The sequence below is a fragment of the Musca vetustissima genome, unplaced genomic scaffold (assembly GCF_032173495.1).
Source record: "Musca vetustissima isolate MV318-11 ecotype Yass unplaced genomic scaffold, APGP_CSIRO_Mvet_v1 utg29156, whole genome shotgun sequence".
Classification (NCBI taxonomy): Eukaryota; Metazoa; Arthropoda; class Insecta; order Diptera; family Muscidae; genus Musca; species Musca vetustissima.
In genome coordinates, this window is record NW_026879865.1 from 90,948 (window position 1) to 115,861 (window position 24,914).

Here is a 24,914-nt window from a genome sequence, read left to right on the forward strand (position 1 = left end):
TATAATGCTCGAAGGGGGTTATGTGCACCTCTTGCAAATAGTCGGTCACGTTCGTATTGGTTCCTTTCCTTACTGTTTTCATACCCTTCACGAAACTGTGGTACAGGATATTATGTCTTTGTGCATATATTTGTAACAGGCAAAAGAATCGAGATAGACACATGGTTTTTTTGAGAATATGCATAGAATCATTTTCCGAGTCGATTTATGCATGTCCGCCCATGTATTTTTATGAACAAAGTACAGATCGCATTTATGATCCGACTTGGATGAAATTTGGCACACGTCACTTACTTGGTCCAAGGACGAACCCTATTGAAATTGGAGAAAATCGGTTCAAATTCAGATATAGCTTATATATATATAGTTTCGACCGATTTGAGGTAAATGGTGCACCAAACTCCCAATATTGGTCCGATTGGGACAAAATTTTGCACAGAGTACTGACTTAGGTCCAGGTTGACGTATGTGAAGTTTTGTTAGAATCGGTTCAGATTTAAATATATGTCCCATTTATAGTAATTTTGTCCGATTATATGTAAATGGAGCACCATACAGCCACTATTGGTCCGGTTGAGACAACATTTTACACAGAGTACTGAATTAGGTCCAGATTGATATATGCCAAGTTTGGTTGAAATCGGTTCAGATTTAGATATAGCTCCCATATACAATTTCGTCCTATTTTATGTAAATTGAGCACCAAAGAGTCACATTTGGGCCGACTGACACAAAATTTTGCACAGAGTACTGAATTAGGTCCAAATTTATGTGTCCGAAGTTTTGTTGGAATCGGTTAAGATTTAGATATAGCTCCCATATATACTTTCCTTCCATTTTATGTAAATGGGGTACCACACTCTCAATGTTTGTCCGATTGAGAGAAAAATTTGCACAGCGTCCTGAAATTACTGGTTCAGATTTAAATATAGCGCACATATATACTTTAGTCCTGCTTTAGGTACATGGTGCTCCATAGATCCTGTTCTACGTTGAAATGGGTTCAGATTTTATTTTTATTCGATTTTATTCGATTAGATATAGCTTCCATATATAAAGGATATTGTACATATGAGCATCTCTTGTATGTACCCAAAGTGATGAAGAGTATCATATAGTCATCCCCGTCCGACTTTTGAACTTTCCTTACTGGTTCCTATTGAGTTTACGAAAGGTACCAACGTATATGACTTCTAGAAAAGGAGAAGTTATGATTCAACCCGATAGAAATAATAATTTACTTTGCAAAAAAATTTACTTTTTACCAGAATATTATTAATAATAAGAGGGCAAAGCAGAGACGTATCCCCCTTTTGAGACCTCAAATCATTTAATTTAAGCAATAAAAATGGAAACATTTTTTTACTTTTAAGAATCATAGCTTTAGACCTTTCATCTGTAAAAGTTTCCTAAATCGGACAGCAAAATATATTGCGGGTATATATATAAATTAATAAATGGACTGTCCTACTTTTTTCTCTTTTTACGGGTATATATATAAAAATATATATTTATTTATAAATCTATTATTTCAAATAAAATCTAATTTGAGGAATTCTATTATTATTTACACAGACAATTTACAAAATATTTCTGGTTTCACAGCACTCTCCTCTGGGCCCCCAAAATTCGCCTGGCTCAATTCTCCGCCAATCCAAAAAACAATGAACGTGGTGATTTATCAAAGCTCTTTCCAACAGTTCTTCGATTATTGCAATACTTTTCTACATTCCCTTGCTCTGGATCATCACTAGTGGTACTTCTTGGTGACATTGGTATAGGTGTCAATGGCATTGCTGGGGATTTTTTACTCCTCCTCATAAACACCTTTAACGGTTGATAATTATCGATGAAGTCATTGCGTAAAGTATCCGAATCGGAGGTGGAATTAATTTCACTATTTGTACTTCTCGGCGTTGTCATTGATAGATCGTCCAGTTCTAATTTCTTTTGAATTATATTGTGATGTTTGTTAAATGTATTTTGTGAAAAATTGTTGTTGTTGCTGCTGTTTTTGTCTCCATTGCCGTTGGCGTTGTTGTTGTTATTGCAAAAATTTACATTATTCTTTTTGGCACTTCGCAGCTGCATGCGAGTATTTATTACCGTGGACACTGTACTGCGACTTGTATTATTGGATACGGTATCACCAATGTTGCTCTCAATCTGTATTGCGGCCACATTGACCTGGAAATTAAATTGAACAGTGAATTAATAATGGGGTTAATACCAAGACACAATTCCGATATAGAATATGACAGAATAAAACAATGATGATTTATAAAACTTTTGGGTAGTGGTTATACGAAAACACCCTAAGATTAGATAAATAAGTACATGAAACTTAGAACCATGATTTTGTTCTGCTTATAATAACAATTACTACGGTAGCTCACCATGGGTGTAATAGATTCAAAAAAGCAATGATCTGTATACGATCAAAGTGAATATGGGGTTAGGTGACAGGGTTTTGAAGAGGTGTGGCATCATGTGGATCATTACCACATGCCGGACAGATGTTAAGCGTTATACCATTAACAATTCAAATTGAATCAGCTACATCGCCCTAATCCCTGTTGTGTAGACCTCTCTATTGTGGAATTAATAGGTTGTTGTTGTTGTAGCCCTATTGCTTTTACACAATTGGCTGAGGTGACAGACGTTGGCCGAGTAAGACTCGGGTCGTTTCAGATCGTAGACCCCTCTGTCGTGGAAACGGGAATTAAGAGGTGATTCGGATGGCTGCTTCTATAGCACCAAAGCATCGACATCATCTTTGTATACCCTTTACCACACTGTGGTACAGGGTATTATGTGTTTGTGCATATGTTTGTAACAGGCAAAAGGAATCGAGATAGACCCATGTTTACTTTTGAGAATATGCATAGAATCACTTTCTGACCATCTGACCGTCCACGTATTTTTGTGAACAAAGTATATGTCGCATTTATGATCCGATTTAGATGAAATTTGGCACAGTTCACATATTTCGCCCATTCAGATTTAGATATAGCTCCCATATATGGTTCCGGTCGATTTTAGGTAATATTTGAGACCAAATTTTGCACAGAGTACTGAATTAGGTCTAGATTGATACTTGCCAAGTTTTGTTGATTTCAGATTTATATATAGCTCCCATATATAGCTTCGTCCGATTTTATGTAAATGGAGTACCATACTGCTCCCATTTGTCCGATTGAGACAAAAGTTTGTACGGGGTATTGAAGTAGGCCCAGATTTATGTATGGGAAGTTTTTTTTTTTGAAATCGGTTCACATTTAGATATAGCTATCATATATAGTTTCGTCCGATTTTATGTAAATGGAGCACCATACTGCTCCATTTGTCCGATTGAGACAAAATTTTGCACAGAGTGCTGAATTAGGTCTAAATTGATACATGCCAAGTTTTGTTGAAATCGGTTCAGATTTATATATAGGTCCCATATATAGGATCGTCCGATTTTATGTAAATGAGGCACCATACTGCTCCCATTTGTCCGATTTGGCCCAGATTGATGTATGCCAAATATTGTTGGAATAGGTTCAGATTTAGATATAGTTCCCATATATAGTTTTGTCCGATTTTATGTAAATGGATCACCAAAAATCAAATTTAGACCGATTGGCACAAATTGAAGTAGGTCAAAATTTATGTATGCGAAGTTTTAGCTGCCGAAGTGGCTATAATTTGGCATTTAGGGAGCTTGGAAAGGAAGAAACATTTTAGCAGAAAAATTTCGATACAGGGTCACATTTTGTTATATCCCCAATTTTCGCCCAATTGTTGGTATTTTGTATGTATTACAGAAGTGGATGTAACTTGGACCTCCGGGTTCGTGGAGGGTGAAACACGTCTCTGCAGAAAATGTTCGATGTAGAAGCCTTCCGTTTTTTTTTTTGTATTTTGAACGTTTTAATCGAATCTGAGTTCTTGGATAGTGAAAAACATCTCAATATATCGTTAATGGCACATGTTCTGGTATAACTCTCACATGAAAATTCCGCTCCATTTCGGGTGTTTTGAAGGCTATGGCCGCAATTTTAACTGTAATTTTGTACTTTGAGTCTTTGCAGAAAATTTTCGACCTATTTCCATTTTTTGATACTGCCCCTTCATAAATGTTCCGCCTAATTTTCGCATTTTAAAGATTTTAGGCGCATTTTAACTGAAAGGGGTATAGCCCTTAACCACAGGTTCCTACCGAAGTGGCTGTGATTTGGTATTCCGAGTTCTTGAGGGGTAAAACATCTCTGCAGATAATTTTTCATTTAGAACCACGTTATGTATAACCTTAACAGGAAGATCCCGCCCTAAATCAAGCATTTTGAAGGTCGTGGGCGAGATTTTCCAAGATTTTCCGAGATTTTCCAATTGATGCTAATGTGCCACATAGGGTTCTTGAAGTAAGAGAAAAGTCTGTGTACAACCCTTTCGATTTAAAAAACTTTAAGCAGATTTCTTTTATTTTTGACATACCTCCCATATAGAAGTATAATAGTCCTACGATTTTATGTATGCATTTTTAGCATATCTTCCATATAGAAGTATAATAGTCCGACGATTTTATGTATGCATTTTTAGTTACATCTCATGGTTATCTTGTAACAATAGTTCAATACTTAAAAAATAGTTTGTATTTGTTAAAAATAAAAACAACATAAATAGAAAAAAATATATAAATAAAAATATACCCTTATTCGGCTATAAATATCCTACACCTAAAAAGGGTTTATAGTTCCAAATTATATGACCATAAAATATTATAAATTTCCCGGCGAAATTCTAAAGCATTTAAACTTACATCGCTCTCGTTCGAGAATTCATGATCTGATTTTGAAACTTTGCGTTTCGCCGATTCCTTAGCGGGTGATTCCGCATATTTTATTTCACTTTTGACCTTGCGAACTTTATGCGACTTTCTTGACTCCTTTGGTGTTAGAGTTTTTTCACTGGTTTTAGATGAACTACCATTAATCGGGTTAGACATTTCATGATATTCGGATTCATCTTTCAAGGTTATTTCCATCGAATGTTGCAAACGCTGCACAGTTTGGCGTGGTGTGGCTTCATCATTACTACCGGCCGCACTTGTGGCCAATTTTTGAAAGTCATTACGCCTGGATAATAAAGAAGGCGGAAAGAGAAACATTGTTAAGAAGGTCCTTTGTATATCAAATGTTCTGTATACTTACTCCCTTATAATCGATTGCAAGGACTCATCCTTAACCAGTACATAACCATCTGGTATTTGAGAGTTCATTTTAGTTTCCAATTGTGACTCATAGGCCAATATCTGTTGATTAAGTTTATCATTTAATTGTTCCGCTTTTTCGCGTAACATACGCTCAAATTCCAATTGTTCTTCAAGAATTTTCAATTGTTCCTTGAGGGCGGCTATGGTTACTTTTGGCCTTTTTATCATGGTGCCATTCGGCCCTGGTACTAATTCTTGATTTTGTTCCGTCAACAATAGTTGGTCTTCATCTTCTTTTCCCAATTGTTCACGTATACTGCGTTGCAGGAACTTAGTTATACCCGGATTACCACGAACATTAAAGTCGATAATATAATTATTCAGCTCCAAACAATCCAATATCAGATTTGCCGCACGATCGGTAAGACCACAATTTTCCATGTCAATAACTGTAAAAAGAGAGACATTATTTCATCAGCTGCTCTAAATGGACTACCTATTCATTGCGCCATGGAACGACTGGAGTAAAATGTACTAGATAAACGAATGAACAAGACCTAGCACCGATCGTTCATTTAGCGGAATAGTTCATTCTTTTGAAGTAGTTCATTCCGCAACGACCCAACTCCCGACTGGCACAAAAGGAACATGATGTACGAATGAATCGGACGTACAACCAATCGTTCCTTTTGCGAAATTATTCATTCCTTTGAACTAGATCCTTCCTGAACGTCCCAACTTTGGTATTTGTTACTCACCCTTTATCCACACATCTTCCTTCAGCACCTCCACTATCGGTTTTATACCCTCATCTCCGATTTGAGGATTTCGAGCCAGTGCGAGTGATCTCAAGCCTGGCATAGTATCAGGATCTACATCTCGATAACGCAAGGATTTTTGCCAGCCTTCTGTGTAGCGACTTATTTTTTGTATTTTCACCATATCCGCCACAAATTCGGCACCTTTTGTCGTCAACTGACATTCGGATAAATTTAGTTTTTCAATATTTTCCAAATATTTAATGGTATTACAAATGGCCTCACAACCTTTGTCGCCAACATTGGATCGTTGGAAGCTTATTTCATTTAAACTGACATTGGATGAGAGAGCCTGAAATAAATGAGGAAATAAGAGAACATTCGGTTAATTTGTAAAATGGACCGGTCAGTCGAAAAGTTCCCGGCCTTTATTTCCAAAATGTCTCTTCTAGTCCCATCACAAGGATACTCTATACTCTTGCAGATATATAAAGGATATGCCAATTAAAAAATCTCCGGGCCCCCACCGAAATTAAGTTTTTTCACAGTAAATTTATGTTTGCAACAGCAATTTTTTTCATTTTGTACTACCCCGAAATGAAATCCTGTGTACGTTGCTGGTTGATAGTGAATCATTCATTATTTCTATCGGAAGACCATCGACACCAAAATCCTCCTTAATTGCCTCTTACATCGGTAGCATCGGCTGGATATTGGGTCACAGTAACCTTTCTAGAGTTCCTCTAACGTGCATGCCTTCAGGATGACATATATTCGCACTTGTGGATGGTGCGAAAGATATCTTGAGACCCCTTTCGAAGGTATTAATTGATTAGATATTCTGGGCTTTATTTTCCCAGTCAAACATGGTTTTTCAGTTTTCTCCTGCAGAAGGGGGTTAACTTGAGTCACCTTCGTAGAAGACTTCGGATTCCATGTTATCTCTCACATTGCTATTCAGGAAGCGAGTCTAGAGAATTTCCGAAGGATCTTGATATTCTTCTTGTTAAGAATAAATTCTTTATCCATTATGGCATTTCTGTCCCGCTCAAATAATCTGTAAATCGTGTGCTTCTTTGGACTTGGCAAATTTGGTGACTGATGGTGCTGACGCATCTACATTCACCTCGATAGCAAGGGCTGGTCACTTGCTATAGAACTGTAGTACTGTGGTGTGAGATCACAATGGCATCATTAACGTTATTCTCATCCGTGAAGGGTAAACCATCTCAGAGGTTGAAGGTCAAAATACTTTCTTAATCAAGACCCACATTAAAATGTGCAAAATGTTCTCCTTTTCGTGTTGAACCCAGGCTCGCGTTATGGCATGAAGTGTGATGGAGTTAGAACTACCAGGATAAGAGTCCGTAATAATGTAAGCGGTGTTAGAGGTCATTGTAAAGCCAGAGCATAAGAAGGACTAGCCAACTAAGCTGAAAAACTCGTTGAGACACTCAACAAGAATATATTTAAGTACAGCCCGTACGCTAAATGCAAACCGTGAAATACTGATAAACAAGAGGTCGGACATAATACAATATGTAATTCATTATACAATATATAATTCGTTTATAATTCAAAACTTGCTAACAGTCCGCGATTGCTTACTTGATTTATCCTAGTCTTAGGGAGTCTACTAAAGGTTGGAAGTGACAAAATAATATATATATAGTTATTTATTTGGGCGCCAATTCCACTTTCGCGATCTTCAGATCCTTTCCGTGACTGCTTATTTCATTGACCCTAGTGTAGGGGGCCACATTATGTTCGATGACCTAAGACATTATATAAATGGTTATTTGGGCGCCAATTCCGCTTTGACGATATTTAAAACATTTTCAAATGGACTTTACTAGTGGAATTCCCAATGTCCTCAACTTGTGGAAACGACCTTTAGAATTCATCTGAACTCAGTGGTATATTACATCAAATCGGAAGAATGAACCGATTTCCACCAATTTCAGTACGGTTCATTCTTGACCCAATATAAATGAGTAGTACTAAATTTACTTTAATATAAATAAAAATTTCACCTGTAGCTGAATCCAGTACCAGTGCGGTATAGATTATTAAAATTTTCTATTCATATTATACATTACCTTAGCTATAGTTCCCACATATTTGTCATTCAATGGCAGTCCATCAAGAATTAGCACTCTTAAATTCTTATTAAATTGAATGCAGTTCGATACCGCCTCCACAACACCAGAAAATATGAATTTCGTAAATAGCACCGGTTTTTGACGAAATAGTCGAGCTTTCTTTTCCGTATCCAAATGTTCTAGAACTAAAAAAACAACAAAAAATTATGTTAAGTGCATGGTACAGGTGCGAATTCAAAATATCTAAAATCGATATGGGAGCCTACGAAATACCAAACTACAGGTTGGAAAATTGGGCTAGAAACCTAAGAATGGGACCAATATTGATAATCTTTGGTAGGGAGTTTTGCTAACCAATTATTCTACATACTAAATTACAGACTATTCGAAAAAGAGCCCCGAATATTCTACGATTAGTAGCAATGTATGTGCAAAATTCCAAAACTCGGATCTTTACTATTGCGAGTTCCATAATGATTTCAGATGGACACACAGAATACAGTCATGGCTTAATAGGGACACAATTTTATTTTGATCTAGAATATGTCAATATTTGATCCGATGAATACATTTCGCCTTAAGGGGAAGAGTATAAAAACGACGCCAAGTTCAGCCGAACCAAGAAATATAATGGAAAATGGAGCAAGGCATTTATTTCGGATATGCGAAGGAATTTACTACGAACCACAATCTCTAAATGCCAAATTAAAGTCACATCCTTTGATAAATGCGCCTAGTACCATCGAAATATATAAAATGCTTTGGAGTGTCAAAATATTAAGCAGTAAGGAAAGTTTAAAAGTCGGATAGGGCCAACTATATGATACCTTTCACCTCTTTGGGTACATGCAAGAGATGCTCATATGTATAAAATCCTGTAGATAGAATAACCATAGCATCTATAGAGAACCATTAAATGGAAGCAGACGAAATTAACGGGGTGAAGTACATATATATTTGAACTAACAAGAACCCACACACACACCAATCTGAAATGTGTGAGAAATTAAATGTCAATCATTTGTAAGATAAAGAGCAAAATATGTATGAGAGCTATACATAAGTGGACGTATTTGAGCAAAGGAAGCATCCAACATTTGGTATGCTGCAGCACAGTGCACTATCCAAAATTTATCTCGATACAAAATCCAATGCACGTTATTCTGAGTTCCATTTTGTACGTTGTGCACTAATTCGTCCTAATCGGACAAACTTTAGTGGTTTGGTACACCATTTAGATGAAATCGGATGAAAAAATATATGGAAACTATATCTAAAGCTGAAACGACATCAATTCAATACGGTATGCAAAATTTCATGTAAAACGAACAGACATAGGCTCCTTCGCCTGCATCATTTGCACAAAATCGGAAAAATATATGTGGGAGCTATAATTACATCTGAATCGATTTCAACAGCAAAATATCCTCGATGGTCCATTTACATAAAATCGGACGATACTATATATGTGAGTTTTATCTAAATCTGAACCGTTTCCAACAAAACTTCACAGGCACCAAACTGGACTAAATTCAGTATGCTGTGCAAACTTTTGTCTCAATCGGACAAACATTGACAGTATGGTGCACCAATTAAATAAAATCGGACGAAACTATGTAAGGGAACTATTTCTATATCTGAATCGATTTTAACAAAACTTCGCAAACATCAATTAGGACCTAATTCAGAACACTGTGCACAATCGTGATTCAATCGGACCAATATTGGAAGTTTGGTGCTTCATTCACATAAAATCGGACGAAACTATATATGTGAGCTATATCTAAATCTGAACCGATTCCAACAAAACTTCGAAAAACATCAATTAGAACCTAATTCAGTACTCTGTGCGAAATGTTGTCTCAATCGGACCATAATTAGGAGGTTGGTGCAACATTTACCTAAAATCGGACGAAACTATATATGAGAGCTATATCTAAATCTGAACCGATTTCAAAAAAACTTAGAGCCCACCAAGGTATCGAAACCGATTTAAAAAAAAAAAAAAAACTTAGCGCCCACCAAGCTTTACCTAATTTAGTACGCTGTGCGAAATTTTTCCCTCAACCGGACAAACATTGGGTGTTTTGTGCACCATTTACCTAAAATCAAACGAACCAGTAAGCTGTGAAAAATTGTGTCTCAATCTGACAAACATTGAGTCTTTGGTGCACTATTTACCAAATAAGTGACCTATGCCAAATTTTATCCTATTCGGATCATTAATGCGACCTAAACTTTGTTTATAATTTAAAATGGGCAGACGGGCGTATATACAGAAATCGACTTAGAAAGTGATTCTATGCATATTCTCCATCTCGTTTCCTTTCCCTGTTACAAACATATGCACAATGACATAATACCCTTACCACATTGTGGTGAAGGGTATACAAATGGGGCTAGACATTTTTATGATGGTTATGTCAAAACAATCCTTAAAATACCTAAATCGAGATTTGTCCATAGAATGGACTTCTATTGAAAATTTTGGGTACGCGACCTTTGTATGGTAGCAATGTCTGAACATGTACTTAAATAGAATATTTTCTCATCCTCTTAAACCCCGTGATGCCAAATTCCAACAACTTCAGCTTGGAAAATATGTTTTGGACCCTCAAAAACCTAAATCGGAGCGGTAAATTTATATAGTGATCATGTTTTAACATAATCCTATATTAATTTTTTTGAACTGCTTCAAAACAACTTTCTATATTGAATATATTCTGAGGAATCTATACCGGAAATGGAGCGACACTCTTGAGTCCAAATTACAACTACTTCGTTTGGAATATTCCTACAACCATCAAAATTCCTATGACGGGATGGGACTTTCATGTATGGTATATATCCAAATTTAAAATTGTATACCCTTGGCCTTATGGCTGTCAATAATCAAAATATCGGCTATAGACTCCAAGTTTCTATGAGCCAAGAAGTTTTCATCCAATTTGGAGTCAATTTGCAAATGTTCATCTTTCTGGTGGATACGATAATATTTAGAACCAATTTAAATCACGTGTTAAGATGCGGAATATCAATCCACTCCTCCTGATGCACCCCCAGAAATTTTTAAAATTTTTTGGTGTTTTTCGGTCCACACTTTTTAGTACCTACCACACAAATAGTCATACTTTTAGAAATTTAAAACTCTCGTATGAATCGAACGGGACATTCAATTTCATTCAATTGTGTACATCGTAATAATTCTATTAAACATAGTTGAAGTCCAAAGATGGAACCCATCTTTCCACAAATTATGATAACTTCCCCATAGAGTGTAAAAAATTTTGAAATTTTGTGTTTGTCAAGCGATTGAAGATCCCCATTTGGTTCATTGATTGCAATTCATAATATTTTTAGGAACCCTATATCAAGTCCGAAAACGGAACCCATCGGTACACACATTCTTGTAACTCCCCCACGAAGTGTCTAAGGTTTTTTTAAATGTTAAATCCTATATTAATCTATTGAAGTGTCCGTAATATCGTAATATTATTTATCAAATCACCTAGATTTGTTAGAAAATTCCCCTACTAATATTGGAAATTTGTTAATCGAATATCAAGCGATTTGATCTGAACAGTGCACATACATTTTTACCAAAGACAGAACCCACCTATGCACCTCTTCAACAACTATTCAAAAACTTGTAAATTTTATTAGAAGCGAATGGAGTATACCATTTGATCCATTGAGTTCTCCAAAATCTACACTAAATCAGAAGAGGGGGGTCTATAAGGCAAGTCCTCCTTGTATTAACTATTATCGTCATCAAATATTTAAAATCTTTATATATAAGTCCTATATTGAACATTTTCTACATAGATGTTTTTCATCACCCAAGAACTGGGAATTGCGAAATTATTCCCTTTCTGTTGGAGGATGTGCCTAACGCCTTCAAAACTTTTCGCAATATGGAAAAATATTCTAGCAAACATCCTAGCAGTAGTAGCAATTGCCAAAGCTCTCTCTCTCTCTTAAATATTGCGACCTCTATGGGAATTTCAACAGTCAGACGAATTGACTGATGAACAAAAATATTGATATTATACTCCACCCTATAGGGGTATAAAAACTATTATCAATTATTTCCACTTTTTCTTACCCGTGGGAAATGTTTTCCGCATGCGTATTGCCAATGTTTGCAGAACCTCATCATAGTAGAGAGCCTCAACGATCAGCAACCAATCGTTAACATCTAATTTATCGCCATAAAAATCCAATGAAGAGGTGCAATTATTTTTCGCCTTAATATCAGTTAACGGGGTGAGATTTTTGGCACGACACAATTCCAAATAACGGAAATGAAAGGAACGACATCGGCTGAGTTTTTTCGATGATGTGAAGCTGGAGACATCACGCAGCTGTAAATTGTTGCACTTATGCATAATGACACCTGAGGTAAGGGTGGCTGGTGGAAATAAAAATCATTTTGAGACATCATTCTCCTCATTTCTTTCCTTAATATCAATACCTTTTATAAGCTGTTGTATCTTTGATGTTCTTGTTTGTTTTTGATATTGAATTAAACTTCCGTTTCCGTCTTTCTGTATTCCACGAGAGGCTGTTACTAACGTCTGTCTGTCCGTTTATTTCGAAATCTATAGCCAAAAACCAATCTTCAATCGACTTCTGCTTTGTAATATTGTTTAGAAAATAATTGAATTATTGAAAATTCTATTTCTTGGATTATAGTTGTTGTTGGTATTTTTTCTATTTGAAATTGTCAATGTCTTTTTGTTTCTTTCTTTATTTTGTGATTGAATATATTCAGCTAGTTCGGATATCTACTAATCACTCACGTTCTCGTATTTAAAAGTCGGACATTCGTGTTGGACAATTAATTCATTAAATGGGTTAACGGCTTCTGTTTCACAAAAAAAAAAACTAAAAACTCAAAACAAAACATGCTTTAGGCTATTGTTCGACCTACTTCCATTATTTCGGATGTTAAATGCACTTCAAGTATAACCAGTATATGATATGAAATAGTTTCTTTTGTAAAACAATTTAATCGTGAGAATGTTCATTTATGTTCGTAAAAAATGCATTCATGTTATTGTGGGTTATCTGTTGTTATTGAAATAAAGAAAGCCGTAGCTGCGTTGCTTTATAGCATTTAGGCTAACACCTCAGACAACATTTCACTTCCTATAAGCTACCAAAAACAAAAATATTAAAGTTGAATATTTCGATTTTCGAAATAAAGGTCATGTGGATTTCATACATCAAGGTGATAAGTTAAAAAAATCTTTGGAAAGAATATCAGACTTATGGCAAATGAGGGTATATACATTCCGATACGATATGTGGTTAAATTGGACACTCAACTGTCTGGAGCGGGACCTTTATCGAGACAATGAATTGACTCAGAAAACCTTTCAATTACATGCAAAAAGGGTATATCATTACATGGGAGAAATATCAAATATCAGAGTCAGTCATCCTATAACCCAGAAAGCCAAATTACAGCCACATCATATGGAAATACGCATAGAACCATTAAATACCTATAATACATACAATATTTATACCCTTCTCTACATTGTGATACAGGATAATATGCATAGAATCACTTTCTGAATCGATGTAAGCATGTCCGTCAAATTGTCCGTCTGTCCATGTTATATTGAAAACAATGTACAGGTCGCGATGTACATTCATTTATTTGACCCAAGGACGAACCCTTTTGAAATTGGTAAAAATCGGTTCAGATTTAGATATAGCTTCCATATATATTTTCGTTCGATTTATATCTTTCGATTTGAACGAAATTTGGCATAGCGTACTAAATGGAATCTTGAATGATGTGTGCTAAGTTTCGTGAAAGTCGGTTCCAATGTCCGGTTTTATGTTAATGGTGTACTTAAGCCCTTATATATCTTTCGATTTGCACGGAATTTGGCATAGCGTACTGAATTGTGTCTAGAATGGTGTGTGCTAAGTTAAATCGGTGAAAATCGGTTCAAATTTAGATATAGCTCCCATATATATTCGTCCGATTTTATGTAAATGGTGCACCTAAGCCCCTATATATATTTCGATTTGCACAAAATTTGGCATAGCGTATAGAATTGAGTCTAGAATGATGTGTGCTAAAATCCGTTAAGATTTTGATATAACTTCCACATATATTTTAGTTTGATTTTATGTAAATTACTGACAAATAGGGCGAAGTCTATCGGTTCATTCCTTCTGGTACATTCACCGTAAACTTTTACTTTTGATATGAAGCGGATGGAAAAGGCTGAGGTATATAACTGGCTGCGGTAACGACATCCACTATACTTTGGAGAGTGTATAAAATTTGACTTTAGCAACTAAGGGCCGTTCAAGTGCTTAGAGGATTAAAAAGCTTTATATATTGTTTTAGCACAGGGTGAAGTGTGTATTTAATAAAAATTTTCATTATCAAACAATATTTGGGCAAAGTTTTCGAACCAAATTTTGATGGTCTACCGACTGACACTTTCTTACTTGCTTCTTTCAGATTCTCTTTTGGAAACAAATCGCTCTACTAATAATTATAAATATAAGTCCATTTTTCGGGGTAGCTGCGATTTCCCGATTTTTTCGGTACTTTGGGCACGTTTTACCCACCGAATTGGGTATAATATTATACTTTGGGGTCTCATTGGATTTTAAATCCTCCTACCAAAAATTAGCCTCCTTTTAAAGGCCCAGTCCTATCATAAGTATTTGTATGACCCTATACACAAATCACAATATTTATACTCTACACAACTATGTTGTCAGGGTATTATAAGTTTGTGCAGTCCCAAGAGTTTGTAACGCCGCGAAATATTGACGAAATATTGGACGCACCTTTAAGTATACCGATCGTCATATCTCGACTAGCTGAGTCGATCTAGACATGTGTGTTCGTCCGTCCATCTGTCCATTATAATTTGTAAACAATTGTCACGAAATTTTGCATGTAGCGAGGATTCTGGCCAATGGAGAACCCTATTGTTTTTGGAAATGGACCAACAACTGTATGTTTGTCTGTTTTTCTGTTAGCTCTAGAGGCCACAATTATGACCCGAACACCACGAAATTCTACATAGAGAGAAGAGTCTGACCATAGAATATGCATGTAAGTTTTGATGAAGATCGGTTAATTTTTTGTGGGTCAAATGGACCCAGACTTTTTTGTGAAGAATGACAAATTTTGTATTCTGAGTCGTACTTATTTACTCCTGAAGTCGTAGAACAAGAGGGGTGTTTGACCTTAAAATTGATACCAATTATATTGTTGTATGTACTCGGATGTGGGTGTTATACTTAAATATTTACAGGGGCTACGTATTCTGATATTGTTTAGTATTATTATTACCCAACTAGAGGGTAGAAATTTCGAGCTGATCGTCTTGAAATTTTACATGAAGTTCCGGTTTTGGTTAAGGACGCTGTTGTAGAGATGATATTTATGGGGTACAATGAACCGAAAACTTTATTTTTGTCAGATTTTCTAGTCGCTCTAGAGGTTATTATATGCATTTTACATGGTGACCAAATACAATATTCCGACGGTCATATCAACCAAAACCTAAAGTGACAAAATTTGTATAATATAGTGTAAATATTTACCTCGGGAAAACAAGATTTGGAAAATATTTAAAAAGTGGAGCTCATGACCTGTAATCGGTCAAGTGAATGCAAATATCGCGAAATATTGCCGGAATATAGATCTGCAGAAGCTAAGATTAGAGTGGTAGTTATGTAGGGCATCATTCGACCTATCGACTATACTACTCCGCTGGTTTTACATTACGAAGGGTCTGTCAATATTCATTTCGGGCATGGGTGGGTACATACATTTTTCACATAACATTTTCAATATTATTCCATGGAACCCATGCAAAGGTCACGTGTCATTTTCGGTGTGTTCAAGGTCTTAGTCCAGTTTGACAACCATAGAATCTGTAGCAATTTACAATGACTTAGCCCTTATATTAAAATCCCGATTGATTTTAGGTATTTTGAATGTCCACCTTATGTTAGAGGGTGTGAACACGACTTTTTAATTGCTTTGTATTGAAATCGCCAGTTAATGAGTTTATACCAATTTTTGGGTAAATACTAAAAATTGGCTTACCTTTGTATTGGTTACAAGAAAGCGTGGTCTTACATCTATACATTTTTGCGTGGATATTTCGTATCCATAGAAATCTCTCTTTCCCAAATTACAGCTGATTAGATAGTAAAATGTGTGTCTAAATAATATGGGGACTATATCAAAAATTGGATCCAAAGACCCCATTTCCCATACCAGTAGTTCTATTGATATAAAAACCATCTGTGCCAAATTTTGGCAGCTTATGACAGGTGGTTCTCCTGTTAATGAGTTTATATCCAATTTTTGGGTAAATACTCAAAATAGGGATGCCCTTGTATGGGTCTACCAGAAAACGTGGATCTCCATCTATAAATTTATGCGTGGATATTTGGTACCAATAAAGAACACCTATGCCAAATTGCAATCAATTTGATCGTAAAATGTGTCTTATGGGCAAAAAATACCTTAAATCGGGAGGCACGGATATATGGGGGCTTTATCAAAAATTAAACCCAGGGACCCCATTTCCATACCAAACATACAAGCCAAATTTTATTTGATCAAAACTTGAATCCAAAGACCCCATTTCCTATACCAGTAGTTCTATTGATATAAAAACCATCTGTGTCAAATTTTGGCAGCTTATGACAGGTGGTTCTCCAGTTAATTAGTTTATACCCAATTTTTGGGTAAATACCCGAGTACCCATGTCTTTAAAGTATTGTAAAACTATTCATTTTAAATCGATTTATTAATAGAAACCCGGAAATAGATGTTATATTACAGATTCAATACCCGCAAATGGGCATTTACCCACCCCTTGGGGTGTACTCAAAGAATGGTTCTAAACAAAATTATAAACAAGATCCAAATCAACAATAAACTAAGATACTGCCTAATTTAGTGTGCATATATATATATATATATATTTTTTTTTTTTTTTTTTTTGATATCCAAGCAATGACCTTAAGTTGAGAATGGTCTCTTGTGTTTATTAGTACCCATCCGGAAAAAATTAACATGGCATAGAAATCATTTCACATTTTGGGGGGAATGTTAAACATTTTCATAGAATGTTAATGTTTTTCCATATGTGAAATTTACACTGATTTACTTTAATTTATGCGAAAAAATGAAACAAACATTTGTTCAACCAGCTTGGTCGATGACTGTTTATTTAGGCTCTCATATGGAACGACAGATATAAAAACTAATGTTACAAAAAAAAAAAAAAAATAACAACAACAATTTACTGGAAGAAATAACACATGAACTTTGCCATGAATTTATGGTGTAGCACATTTACACTATTCGCCAATACGAAGAAGCGTTCCACATACCCAGAAACCACAAATGAAGACATTAAGAACTACTTCTAAAGGTGTTCTGTTTTTGTGTTGGTTGACCGTTTAATAAAAATTTAAAATGGGAGTTCTTAAAAGGTGTCAGTAAAATAGTTGGTTATGCCTTATGAATTTATAAGAATAGCCGTAAAAAAGACGGAACCGGATTTAAACAACAAAAACTACCGTTCATAAGTGTTATGAAATTTTATAGAGTCAATGAAGTTGGTCAGGTTTTTATTTTTATTTTTTAATTTATTTCAAGGAAATAAATGGGGTAGTTAAGAAATTGGTGCTACACAAAACCAACATACTCCTATTTAGAACCAAATAACATAGCTGTTTAAATTTCGAATTGCTTAAAGTGGAATGAATGCTAAAAATAAGAGACAGGCTAGTTCGACTGTAAGCATGGAAACGTTAGAAAGGTCACATGACAAACTGTCACCTTGTCTGAATCCTCAGGTTCCAATCATTGGGCATGCATTCCTCTAGCCAAATTGTATTAATTAGCTGGTGCATGCTCCTTACCAGCATCTGACGACAAGTCTTGAATAGCTCGGCTTGTAACCCATCGGCACCTGCTGCTTTATTATTCTTCAGCCGATTGATTGCTATTCTGACCTCATCCTGGCTAGGTGATATACGCTCTATACCGTCATCTATTATTGGTTGTGGGGTATCCTCTTCACCGCTACTATTTGATACCAGAAGTTTTTCAAAATGCTCCTTCCACATCCTCAGCACGCTGTCTGTATCTGTCAACAGGGGTTTTACTCGTTAGTAAAATTTCCGGACTTCATTTTGACTCCTGTATATCTCGATTAGGTGATTCTTGTTCTTTCTTCTTTTTTCTGAAAATACGTTTCTCCTCTCTCCTTTTCTCTCGACAATTCTCCATCGCATTACGTGTTGCTACTGTCTGCAGGATTGCCCTATACGCTGGGTTTTTCAAATCAGTAGCATTACGAAACTCCTGATCGTACCATGGATTTCTTGATAGTGGTCCCAAGTGTTGCTTTTGCTGCTTTTGCTTTGGTACCCAAGTGTTGCTTTTGCTGCAATTTGTAGGGAGTGGACAATTCTTTGCCATTGTGCTTCTATTTTATTATTGCGGCAATGGGTGCTTTCAAAGCAGCATTTGGGTAAGTTGAGCCTTCTGTCTATCACAACACGATCGATTTCATTTCTCGTTGTTCGATCGGGAGAAATCCAAGGGGCCTAGTGTATATCGACAGGCTTGAATCTGGTGCTGCTAAATACCATGTTTTTTGTTGCCGCGAAGTCAATCAACCTCATGCCGTTGTCTGATGTTTCTACATGGAGGCTGAATTTTTCGATGGTGGGGCCAAAGATATTTTCCCTTTCGATTTTTGCATTAAAATCTCCTAGCTGAATTTTAATGTCATGGCCAGGGCAGCGTTCATATGCTGTTTCTAGGCGCTCGTAAAATATGTCTTTGTTCTGTTCTTTATTTACGGTCGTAGCATGGACGCAAATGAGACTGATGTAGAAGAACTTCGTTTTTATACGGATTATAGCAATTCGCTCATATACTGGAGTGAATCTGGAGACGAGGGTTTTTATTCTCCTGTTAACCATAAATCCACAGCCAAATTCATGTCTGGTTTCATGGCAGCTATAATACAGGACGTAATCATCTGATTTACTTACGCCAGTCCCTTTCCATCACATTTCCTGTAAGGCAATAATAACGGCTTGAGTACATCCGTCAAAGCGAAAACTGCGCCTGTTCTGTACAACGTGCGCACACCCCATTTCAACACTCTAACTTAATTCAAAACTTCAAGATTGCAGCTCTTTTGGATCACATAAATCCAAATTGTATAACATTTTGTACCATTTAGTATAAATTCCCATTACTACTATACTATCGGTTCACCCAATCCAAAGATAGTACCATTTTGTAAGGATTTCCAAAACTTTCGAATCATATAAATTCAAATTGCATTAAATTTAGTACCATTTAATACACATAATATTTTAATATATTAATATACATAACTACAAAATTTCCATATCGTACGACGAATTCCGACCATATCGGTTCACTCAAACCCAAATTTGGAACCATTTAGTACACATTAGTACGAATTTCCAAAACTTTCTATATATCCCAATCCTACATCTCAATTTCAGGATTCCAGCTCTATCGAATCACTCAAAATTCAAATTGTACGAAATTTAGTACCATTTAGAAAACATAAATACGCGGTAGTAATCTTATTTCAGTGTATTCGTACACATAAGTACAAATATCCAATATTTCCTACATATCCTAATCCAATACTCTGACTCAAAATTCAGAATTCCAACTCCATCCGTTCCTCAAAATTCAACTTGTACCAAATTTCGTACCGTTACGTACTTTTCGTATACATTAGTACAAACTTCAAAAATCACCACCTTATATCGAATATCTACTTCTCAACCTGGATTCACATTCCAAATTATAAGTTTTTTTAGCTGATACGAAATTGTAGAGAATTTAGTACATTTCAATTCTTTTCGGATACTTATACTAGAATTTCCCAAAAAAAATAGTACATCAATCATATATTTGATTGACATATATTTTATGACTTATTAAATTGAAAAAAAGATTTTATTACATTTATTTTTTCTTTAGTTTTTTTATTATTATTTTATTAATTTTAAAAATAATATATTTGTAAATTAAAAATATTGATTGGCATTCAATTTCAAAAAGCCTGTTGCATTAGTTGCTAACCCATACAAATGTTGTTTTGTAGGGGTTGTAACACAAACTCTTGCATAATATTAGTTTCCGCTATAAAAATCCACTTCCGTTCTAAGGTCGTACCCAAATTCCTTTGTTTTGTTCAATACTCAAATGTAAACAAACATAGCACAGTGTTTAACATTGATTTTTTTAATAACCAGCTATGAAATACAATTAAAAATAAGAAAATAAATATTTTCCTTCGTCATAGAAATTATATATGATAAAAAATTGTTATTACTTTATTTTAGTACTGATGTAGAATGTATTGGTGAGTCCGAGACACTGTCAAAGCTGTCCGTTTGTAATAGGAACAGATACGTAGAAAAAAGTTCATAACCTCAATAACACTATTGGTCGATCAAGATATTTAAAGAGTAAGGACCATTTTTATAACCTCAGGCTTATGGCTAATGAGAATATATACACTTCGCTACGGCAAAAATGTGCCTCGTCGAAATATTGGTTTTAGACCAGAAGATGGGACTAGTCATTGTACTTTTTCTGATATGCTATCACACGATGGATCATCCGACTTGAAATAATATACAGCTTAATATTATAACCATAAAAGTATAATGTTGAAAGATCGGACTTATCGCTCCACTCCTTCTAGTACCTTCCTCACAAAGGGTCAAAATTTAAACAATTTTTAATATACTCTCGGAATGTTTGGTATTCCATATGGAATTGGTACACTTTTTAATATAGCTCCAACATAACTGTACCAATACCTTTTCTATAAGGCATTTCCAAACGAATTTTTATTTTTAGCTTCGGTTTCATCTTAATTGGCTGTAATTTGAGGATGAAAACATTTTTGCAAAAAAAAAAAATAGATTTAAGTCATGTTTTGATATTGCCCCTATATAAAGGTTTCCGCCATCGCATTTCGGTATTTAGAAGTTTTCAGACGCAGTTTCTTTCCTACAGAAGTTACTGTACCTTGACATTCTATATTAAGCCCCATTTTCCCTATTTCGGAATGATTAGCGTCATTTTTCAACCGATGTGTCTGTAATTTGGAATTCCGAGTGAAAATATCGGTGTAGCAAAGGATCTTAATATATCATTTTTAAAGTTCAAATATCATTTTCTCACCAAAACATAATGGGTCTTTATAGGCTACTAGCATATGCCCGTTACTTCGTTAGCGAATGTGGGATATATTTAAACATGCATTAACATATTATTTTATTTTCAGAGAAAACTCAAATGTCAGAAAAACTAAGCAATCCACACATTAATATCGACAAAAAATTAAATTTGAGTACCATTTAGTACCAAATTTCATGATTCGAGCTCTAAAGGTTCACTCAAATCCAAATTGTAGCAAATTTAGTTCCATTTAGCACATATTATTTCCAAGATTACCCACCTCAACCATACAAAAAAAACTTCCTGCATTCAATTTAATTCAAATTTCAGGATACCAAGTCTTTTGGTTCACCCACAATTTAAATTGTACCAAATTTAGTACACAGTAGTACGTATTTCCAAAACTTCCTACTTAACCCAAACATACACTCCCACAGTGATCCTAAATCCAAGTTTCAGGATCCCAACTCTATTTGTTCACCCACAATTCAAATTGTAGCAAATTGAGTACATAGTTGTATCAATGTACAAAACTTCCTACATACCCTAATTCTACACCTCCACGGTGATCCTAAATCAAAATTTTAGCATTCCAACTCTATCGGTTCACCAACAATTCAAATTGTACCAAATTTAGTACATAGTTGTACCAATGTCCAAAACTTCCTACATACCTCAATTCTACACCCCCACAGTCATCCTAAATCCAAGTTTCAGGATTCCAACTCTATCAGTTCACCCACAATTCAAATTGTACCAAATTTAGTACACATTTGTACCAATTTGGTACATTTAGTACAAATTTCTAAAACTTTCTACATACCCCAACCCTACACCCCCACAGTGATCCTAAATCAAAATTTCATGATTTCAACTTTATCGGTTCACCCACAATTTAAATTGTACCAAATTTAGTACACATTAGTACAAATTTCTAAAACTGCCTACATATTTCAATCTTCTCCAAATTTCATGATTCTAGCTCTATTGTTTCACCTAAAATTCAAATTGTACCAAATTTAGTACCCATAAGTATTAACTTATTAAACTGATCCTGACTCCAAACTTCATTGTTCCAGCTCTATCGGTTCATCCAAATCCAAATTATACCAATTATAGTACGATTTAGTACTTTTTGTACTTTTCGTATCGTTCTAGTACGAATTTCCAAAAACCCAGCCTTATCTGTCCCATTTGGACCAAGAGTGACCCTCACCCAAAATTTCAAGATTCTAGCTTTAGCCGTTTCGTCTGGGCGATGATGAATCGTGAAATCAGTGATCGTTACTCTTTTATTAGTATAGATTAGTACTTTTTAGTACTTTTCGTACCGTTCTAGTACGAATTTCCAAAAACCCAGCCTTATCTGTCACATTTGGACCAAGAGTGACCCTCATTCAAAATTTCAAGATTCTAGCTTCAGCCGTTTCGTCTGGGCGTTGATGAATCGTTAAATTAGTCAGTCAATCACTTTACTCTTTTATTAGTATAGATGATTGTTTTGAAATGGACTCTATATAAATATCCCGTCCTGTCCATACTGTGTTCTAAAAGGTAACAAATTTATATACGCATCTTTTGGAGATTATGGCTAACCAAAAACCGAATCGATTTACTTCTAGTGTTGTCATATATTCGCCTGGCCTTGAATTTTTCAATTGGTCTGCTAATTTTTATTATCAACACCACTGTGCAATTTCGTCGCATATTTTGCCGGCATCCACAAATTTTTTATTCTCTTCGCTCACAATACATTTGATAAACATAAACAAAATACAATAATAATACACAATAACAACAACAAAATACAATTGAACTTGGCTTAAATTTGTTGTCATACAACAACCAAACAAACAACTGAGTCAAGAACTGCTCTCGTGATGAGCTTTTAAAGCCAAGCTAAATAATTCATGTTGTCGTTGTTATTGTTGTGGGGTGGAGAACGGAACATGCATGTTTAGCACGGTTACACTTCGATGGCTTTTTTGGTAACAACAAACGGCCGGAAGAAGGTAGGTACATAGATCAGAGAAGGGGGAAAGGGGGGATCAAAATGTTTTAGTGTCTGGTTATTCATCAGTAGTCGGCATGTTTCAATTCCATTGCATTTCGTTCGTAATTGCGTTCATTCATTCATCATTATTATGTTGCACAGTTGTCTGTCTTGTGGCATGTTCCAACAAACTTCGTCATTATGATGATTGTCATCATCATAATCGTCGTTGTCGTCATTATTACCAAGTACACTGTTTTGTTTTATTATATTTTTGAATGAACGAATGTCATGTAAAGCAATGTACGAGAGTGTGTACGTATGATCGAAATGTGTGTGGTGTACTTTAATACCATTCATGCTTCTTGGTTAATACCACCATCACCACCACATAGTAGTCGTAATGGTAAGTTTTGGGCTTAATACCACGACTTACTGCTCGCTCGCTCGCTGGCGGCTTAAACTTCAAATGCAAAATATTCAAAATTCAGTCGTTACAACGTCGTGGAACTTTACGGTTGAATTTATCGGTTAACAATCTAAATGAGTGGATGTATAATTAATTAAAGAAAAATAATTATGAAATGTGGATTAAATATGGAATTTGGAAACTAATGTAAAAAGTCAATCGGAATTAAAAAAATAATTAATATTGAATTAAATGAATAAAATTTTAAAATATTTAAATTAATATAAAATGTGTATATTAAAAAAAATGACAAGTGAAAAACGACTTCAATAAAAGATTTTAATCTAAAATATTAAAATAGTAATAACAACAAAAATAAATTATTTTAAATTAAAAAAATAAGAAACACAAAATTTGAATGATAAATTAATAAAAAATAATTATTTAAATAAAAATTTGTATTTTAAATATTAAAAATAATATTGTTTCTATAAGAAATATATATTTTATTTTATGCTACTGTAAACTCCGCCCATATAAAAAATTATCGATATTTATGCTGCAAAAACACCCCTCAAAGGATTACTGAAAACCCTCCTGGAGTATTTAAATTAATTGCAAGCGTTTAAAGTGGTATGAAATTCAATTCAATAATTTTCGTTCTAAAAGTAAATTTACATTGCACGGAATTTAATAAATACATGCCGTTTATGTATTTGAACCACATAAAATCTTCCCCTTCATCAGGGGTGGACATTCAAAAAATGTCAAGTGGATCGGGACATTTATATGTCTTTGCAAATTGTCCGAAAAAAATTCCTTTGAGAAACAAAAAAAGCATCAGGCGAGGATTTTTTAAATAATATTTTCAGGTTCCTATATAAGGCGTGGATTTTTTAAAGAATATTTTTAGGGGCCTATATAAGGCGTGGATTTTTTAAAGAATATTTTTTTGGGACCTATATAAGGCGTGGATTTTTTAAAGAATATTTTTTAGGGACCTATATAAGGCGTGGATTTTTTAAAGAAAAATTTTTGGGGACCTATATATGGCGTGGATTTTTTAAAGAATATTTTTAGGGACCTATATAAGGCGTGGATTTTTTAAAGAATATTTTTTAGGGACCTATATAAGGCGTGGATTTTTTAAATAATATTTTTTAGGGACCTATATAAGGCGTGGATTTTTTA

At 34.9% G+C, this 24,914-nt stretch overlaps 1 protein-coding gene and 1 long non-coding RNA gene across 2 annotated transcripts in view; both read right to left on the reverse strand.

Moving 5' to 3' along the window:
* LOC133325002 (uncharacterized) overlaps positions 1-24,914 on the reverse strand; it is a 165,968-nt gene that overhangs the window by 55,077 nt on the left and 85,977 nt on the right. The gene's annotated exons all lie outside the window — the stretch shown is intronic.
* On the reverse strand, positions 1,639-12,445 carry LOC133325001 (protein Cep78 homolog). Its single transcript, XM_061533829.1, has 6 exons — positions 12,163-12,445; positions 8,055-8,242; positions 5,956-6,307; positions 5,196-5,646; positions 4,805-5,120; positions 1,639-2,187 (listed from the first exon to the last, which is right to left on the reverse strand). Exons 1-6 carry the CDS (start codon positions 12,443-12,445, stop codon positions 1,639-1,641), a joined length of 2,139 nt encoding a protein of 712 aa, XP_061389813.1.